This window comes from Corapipo altera, unplaced genomic scaffold, assembly GCF_003945725.1.
Source record: "Corapipo altera isolate COAL_440 unplaced genomic scaffold, ASM394572v1 295, whole genome shotgun sequence".
In the NCBI taxonomy this organism is placed as follows: Eukaryota; Metazoa; Chordata; class Aves; order Passeriformes; family Pipridae; genus Corapipo; species Corapipo altera.
Window position 1 is genome coordinate 3416969 of NW_020884936.1, and position 7237 is coordinate 3424205.

The 7237-nt window shown below is 50.9% G+C and overlaps 1 protein-coding gene across 1 annotated transcript; it reads right to left on the minus strand.

Moving 5' to 3' along the window:
* Positions 1-2726: 2726 nt before the first annotated feature.
* On the minus strand, positions 2727-6966 carry LOC113955241 (homeobox protein not2-like). Its single transcript, XM_027660524.1, has 3 exons — positions 6719-6966; positions 3788-4082; positions 2727-2971 (listed from the first exon to the last, which is right to left on the minus strand). The coding sequence occupies exons 1-3, from the start codon at positions 6964-6966 to the stop codon at positions 2813-2815; spliced, it is 702 nt and encodes a 233-aa protein (XP_027516325.1). The 3' UTR covers positions 2727-2812.
* Between the last annotated feature and the right edge of the window lie 271 nt (positions 6967-7237).

Genomic DNA, 7237 nt, shown 5'->3' on the forward strand with positions numbered 1-7237 from the left:
AATTATTATTATTTTTTTAATGGCAGAGGAATAGCCATCACAGCCCTATCAGGCAGGAACACAAGGTCCCCCCTCACAGGAGGGGCTGCCCCCTCATAGGGAGAGGAGGAATCGCCCACTGCCCTGCGTACCCAAAATTGGCACGATTTCCCAAATAAAAAACACGTTCAAACCACGCTAAAGTGGCCATTCTCCCCCTGCTGCCTCCTGCTTGGTAGTCTGCAAAGCCTAAAATCCACAAAAACGCGGGTTTGGTTGTATTTACTGACTCACATCCCTCAGGCTTTGCCCCGCTCCTCAAGGACCAGGCGGCGGGAACCGGGTTGGGAATTTGGGATGATTCCATACTCGGGGCTTTTTGGAGTGTTTTGGTGTCACTAGATGTCACTGTCGGCTCGTGGCGGGGACACGACAGGGGGTGGCAAGGCTGGAGCTGCCACCTCCATGCCCAGCGTGGCAGCAGCTGGGCTGGACACTGTCCCATTGTCCCGGTAACACCTCTCCAGTCACCCAGCCAGGTGACAAGGGACAAACAGGGACAAACAGGCTGCCAGGGACACCTTTCCTGGCTGTAATGTGGGATCCGGTCCCAGCGAAGCCAGCGGTGGGCTGTGCCAGCCACAGCTCCATCTCACAGTGCCCATGGCAGGGGGCTACAAGGACCGAGCCACAGGTGGATCAGTGCTGCCGTGATTCCTGCTATGATTATATTTTCATAGAATCAGAGAATATTTATGTGGGAAAACCCTTCTAAGATCATAGAGTCCAACCGTTCCCCCAGGACTGCCAAGGCCGCCACTAACCCATGTCCCCAAGTGCCACATCCACATGACTTTTAAATCCGTCCAGGGATGAGGACTCCACCACCTCCCTGGGCAGCTGTGCCATGGCCAGACAACCCCTTAATTTTCCTTAACATCTAATCTAAACCTTTCCTAGCGCAACCTGAGTCTGTTTCCTCAGTGATTTATTCATGGAAAGGATTGTCAGGCATTGGAAGGGACTGCCCAGGGATGTGGTGGAGTCACCATCATGGAAGTGTTCAAGGAATGACTGGATGTGGCACTCAGTGCTCTGGTCTAATTGACAAGGATCAGTCACAGGTTGGACTCAATGATCTTGGAGGTCTTTTCCAACTTAAATAATTCTGTAATTACTCATCCTTCCCTTGTTCCCTGGGAGCAGAGCCCGACCCCCACCTGGCTCCATCCTCCTGTCAGGGAATTGTAGTGTGAGATGATCCCTCCTGAGCCTCCTTTTCTCCAGGCTGAGCTCCTCCAGCTCCCTCAGCTGCTCCTTGTTCTCCAGACTCCTTTTCCAACTCCACTGCCCTTCTCTGAACATGCTCCAGCCCCTCAGCAGAGAAGGTTTGGCCACATCCACCTGCAGACACAAGTCCTTGTTCTCCAGGAGCCACAGCTCCAAACTGAGCAGCCCATGCTCACCAGACACTACCTTTCCTACTGCAAATGTAGTTTTATCTCTGCAGGAACCAGCCCAGAGATAATATGTTAATTACTTTCATCCATAATATTGGGTTAATCAACCAATTAAAGGAAAAATTCTTTACCATGTATTTTGTTCAAAACATTTTTTTAAGGAAAAAAATCCTCAAACGTTTTTGAGAAGGACGAAAATAACATTGGGTTTAACTTTTTTGGTAATAATTTCAACTGAAAGTTAAAGTGAGTAGTTGGAAATGTGTTTTTCGACACCCCTTCCATCTCTCTTTGTAAAACACGCTCGATTTTTATTAAGAAACAAAGCAAATAAATAAATGGCACTTATTGAGGAAAGAAAAGAAACCAACTTTTATAAATAACAATAGAAGAGTAAAGTGATATACAGTGTTCTGGGACAGAAAGAGAAGGAATAAATTATCCTGAGCTGACTGGACGTGGTTGGTACCCTGGGCAGACATTAGTCCTGACCCCTCCAAGCCCTCCCAGCCACCAGAAATCCAGCTGTTAACTACATCGGGCCCTTACAGATGTGCTCCCCGAACGCTCCAGGTGCTGTTTCCCATGGCACCTGGGTGGATAATGAGGAGAGAACAGAGCAGTTGCCGTCTGGGCAGAACCAGCACATCTGGACGAGGGGCAGGGGGTCGTCTGAGGCACCAGAGGTGTTGGAAAGCTGCTTTTTACAGCAGCCCCCGTCCCCACACCTTGGCCAGGGCTCCAGTGCCTCATTCCCTGCAGCACACGGACACCTTGGCCAAGAAAGGCAATGCCAGGAGATGGAGAGACCACCAGGTTCTCCTTCCAGGTTTGGGAAGGCAAAAAAAAAAAAAAAGGCACAGATAGACCAAGGCACTGCCAAAAGGAGGCACTTCTGCTCCAGGGGTAGAAAGACCCTGATCATCTTATAACAGGAGCGTTGTGGGTGGGAGCAAAGGGCTTTCCAGTTTTGGGGTGTTTTTGGTTATGATCTAAGCATCAAACAGGGGAGTCAAGTTAACCAGGAAAAGCCATCAGGGAGAATTGTCACCCCCAACATCAGAGACATTGATTGTCACCCAACCATCAGAGACACCCTCTGATTGTCACTCTCTGCTTGAAACTGTGTCCTGTGGACAGGAGATCACCTGCCATCAAGCACAAGCAGCCTGGTGAAGAAGCCCCAGGAATTACAGCACGTGGCTACCGAAGAGCAGCCAAATAAATTTGGGGTGGGCTTCTCCCCACCAGCTGCATTTCAGTCTTGTAACTCCAGCTCTCCGAGAGGGTAATGTATGTCTCTCTTGGACCAAAGCAGCACAGACACATCCCCAGGCATCAAAAACCAGCAGTGGCAGCTCAGTCTCAGCTGCTCAAAGCTCCACGTCCACGGTGTCCTCCTCGTGGTCCTTGATGTCCGTGGAGTCGGCGGTCGCAGGCTGGATCACCCCAAACTGGGACAGCTTTGCCGCCTTCTGCTCCATGCTCTGCTTCCTCCACTTGATCCTCCGGTTCTGGAACCACACTTTCACCTGGCGGGGACATGGAACGGCTTAAGCCGAGGTCTCCAGGAGCACATTTCCAATGCCACATGCTTCCAAGGAAGACGTCCCCAAAAAGAGTTCCTTAAAAATGGGGACGTGCCCTTTCTCTGCTCAGGGAATGGTGAATGAGAGGAGGTGACACTGTGGAGGGCAGAGCAGTGCTGGGAATAGGATCAGGAGAGATGGGGATGCAGCTGCACTGAGGAAACTCTGACCAGGAGAGTGAAGGAAGCAGCTCCCTAAGGAGCCACTGGACCCATTCCCAGGACTGCAGCTGCCAGAGGGCATGATGAGACCCCAAAACATCCCCTGTGCCCCCAGAATCACCCTGGCTTTGCTCTCCTTTTTCCCCAGCTGAATTTAGACCCCACCACGGAAGATCACCCGCCACCTCCTTTCCACAATAAACGAGCAGCTTGCTTTGGGAAGGGCAGGAAAATAACGATAATAAATAAAAGGACACTCAAAGCACAGACTGTCCCCAGAGGACCTAAACAACACAGATCCATGAGTGTAACCCAGCTCCAACTCTAAATCATAGCGGGTTTGTGCTCCTGAATGCTTTTTGTTCCGCTTCGTGGATTAAGAAATATCACCCATAAACCACCCAAACCCATCCCTCCAGGCACATCCCTCCCGTGCCATCTTGCAGCAGGGAGTCCCACGGGTCACTTTGCATCGTGTCCTCCTCCCGCCACACTTCCCGGCGGGAAAACCGGCCCAGAACAGACCCAGGATTGATTGGTGCCACCCAGTTCTTGCCCAGAGCAGACCCAGGATTGATTGGTGCCACCCAGTCCTTACCTGAGTCTCCGTGAGGTGCAGAGTCGCAGCCAGGTCCACTCGCTCCGTGCCCACCATGTACTGCTGCTTGAGGAATTCCTGCTCCAGCCGCTCCAGCTGCTCTGGTTTGAAGACAGTGCGGACCCTCTTCATCTTGCAGGGCCCCCCCGACCTCCAAGACCCAACAGGACCCAGAGAGTTGGTCCCGACACAGTGAGACAACTCCAGACCTGCAAGAAAGCAGCGAAAATTGAAGGGGTTTTCATCACAAGAGCCGGGAGAAAGTAGCACCAAAAAAAGCAGGGATGTCCCTGCCCTGTCCCAACCCAGATAATCTCATCTAGGCTCCCTTTCCCAGGAAAGGTTGGAGCAGATGATCTTCTGGGGACCTGTGATTTTACTCTCAAGTGCCACCTGGACATGCAGCCAGACCCAAAGAAATCAACTCCCAATGAGAGGAGCAGGATTTGGCCTCCACCCACACAGGATTTTTGTTGCATGATAATAAAATCCATCGAGAGCTGCAGAACACAAAAATCCCATCTCTGTCTCAAGAAGGCCCAAGTCACGAATGTCTAAAGTTTGGGGGATTTTACTGTAGACTGGGCCCTGATTTTACCCTTCCCTTGGCACAGGGAATCAGTGTCCAGGACCACATCCTGCTTCCCTGGTCCCAGAAAAGTTCCCGGTGTGCAGAGGAATTAGTGGATCTGGTCTCTCGTCTCCTGTCTAGCAGTGGCCTGAGGATAATTATAATTACCATAAATTAACATACAATACAACACCAGGGGACCAGCTGGCACCTGACTGAGAGCAGTGGCTTCTCTCCTTTCTAATTCCCTCATCCTGATCCAGTCGAGGTCCCTGCTCACTGCAGAGGAGTTGATCCTTTAAAATCCCTTCCAACCCGAACCATTCTGTGATCCCATGACCTGCCTGCCCAGGTGATTCCACTGGATTAACTTTAAAATAACCCACGAGTAACAACCAAAGGAGAATTTCCACGTGGAGAGCGGTTGGCAGGATCAGGCCGTTAATGCTCCCCATCACTGCTATTCCAAATATTGTGGCAAGCCAAGTTTCTTCAACTTTTATGGAAATGCTGCGCACATAATGATCCCAATTCACACCCTGCTACTTATCTCTCCTTTAACGACTGATGTTGTCACATTCTCCAGGCACAAACCAGCACCTTGACCTACTTATTTCCATTAATTAGGTGTAAGTTCTGCGTGTGTTTAAGGATTTGTGGGATGCAGACCTGACAGCTTAACAGCTGTAATTGCACTTAAAACTATTTTCATCATTAAAATCATTTCACCCGTCACTTTTTTTTTTTTTTCCCCCCCTCTATTTTCATACTGGGATAATAGCAAGTGTAATTTCCAGCTTGAAATGCTGCGTGGAAATAGCTTTGCTGATTGTTTAACTGTGTTTTCATACCTGTGTGTTTGATATAATACAGAGATTAATGCAATTGTGCAGATGCTGCCTCGTGAAAGAAATAATACATTAAGCAGTTAGGTTAAATAGGTAAAAAAAATATTAAAAATATTTTTGGTGTCTAAATATTTTAGAATCAGGACTAAATCAGGAGTTCCTTGTACACAAAAAATACAGGCCTGGCTGCAGGTTTTAAGTGGACAACAGCAAGATCACACCCTGAGTGCTAAAAAAAAATACTTAATATAATGAAAAATATTCTGAATAGAGGTATTTTGTTAAAATAAATTAGTTTGCTTATAAAGTTACCCTGAAAATAGAGCTTGATGGATCAGTCAGTATCACCCATCACCACCGTGTAAATTTTACCCACAGAACAATAATACCTTTTTATCCTTAGATGCTTTTGCAGTAAAATATGAACTTTTAGGGCCAGGTGCTCCCAGACACTCTACATTTTCACTTCTGTGAGTGAAAAGTTGAAGGGAAAGCAAAATAAGGGAGGGACGAGGGCAGATTTGGGGAGAAGAAGAGGTGGAGAAATGAATTTTTTGGGGTGAGGCTTTGGGGAATTACAGCAGGTTTTTGGAGGTGTGATGAAGACAAAGGCAGTGAAGTGCCCTTCTGATATACGAAAAGAGAAATAAAAGCCAGTGCGAAAAGAGAAATAAAAGCCACTTGTAAAATACAGGTGGGGACACACGTGGCCGTGGGGAGGACTGTTCCCAACTTGAAACCGTCCAAGCCTGAGAGATGTAAATAGTGTCGCTGGGGTCTCACGGCACCCAAACATTTAATCTTGGGGATAAATCGAAATATCACAGAGCCACAGACTGGTTTGGGTTGGAAGGGACCTTAAGGATCATCCACTTCCAAGCCCCTGCCATGGGCAGGGACACCTTCCACTAGACCAGGAATACTCTTTGTAGCTCTGTCACTTTATATTTATTATTCAAATTCTGCCAGGTTTATGTCTCCATTTCAAATGTAAACAGCGCATTTGGATATTCTGCACGAGTTTCCGACTCGGAGCTGGTTGATGGATTAGTAAAATCCTGTAGCGTCTTTTAGGAGTTAACCACAGGCTCTTTATCAAGAGAAATCAAGCGTGTTAGAAATTGCCCTGCAGCATAAAAAAACCCAATCCCTAACAGATTAAAAAGTTCGTTTTTGCTCTCGCTATATCCATCTCTCACAGCGGAGGAAAATAACTCTAAGGAAAGTTTTCCCTCTCCCTCCTCCACGTCCCACAGCCCCAGCCCGACGCTTCACCTCGGGGCTGGTCCAGAGGCTGCAGGGAATTAAAATACAACCGCAGTGAGGGGGAATAAAGCGATTTGGGGCGACCAAATTTCCCAGTGCCAGCCGAGAGTCCGGCGGGAAGGTGTTCCCCTCATCCCAGTTCCACCCGCAGCATCCCCGCTCCGCATCCCCAACCCGCCCCCACCGCCCCGGCCGGGCCCCCCTCCCCGCTCACCTGAACCTCCCCAGCCCCAAGCCCAGCCCCACCCGCCGGGCAGCGGCCCCAGCCCCGCTCCCGGGCCGGCTCCTGCTCCCGCTCCCGCTCCCGGAGCGGGTCCCGCCGCGGGCCAGCGCGGGGGCGGCGGGATGGCCGGGATGGAGGTGACGGGCGGGATGGAGGTGATGGAGGCGGCGGGGCCGCGGCGCGGCGGGTCCCGGGCGAGGAGCGCTTCGATGTGGAAGGAGGTCTTGGAGGGCGGCGGGCCGGGCCGGGGGCGCGGTGGGCTCTGCAGCATGGCCAGGCTGGTGCGGCCGCCACCGCCCCGCCGGCTTTTATGGAGGGCGGGGGGGCCGGGACGAGCCGCGCTCCTATGCAAAGCGGCGGCGGGGGGGCGGAGGGCGCTGCCCACACCCCCCTGGCCTCCAGCGGCACCTCCACTGACACCTCTGCTTCCCTACTGACACCCACACGGACACCTCTGCTTCCCTACCGACATCCCTGCTTCCCCATCGATATCCCCAAGGACACCCCAGCTTCCACATGGTCACCCCTGCTTCCCTGTCGAC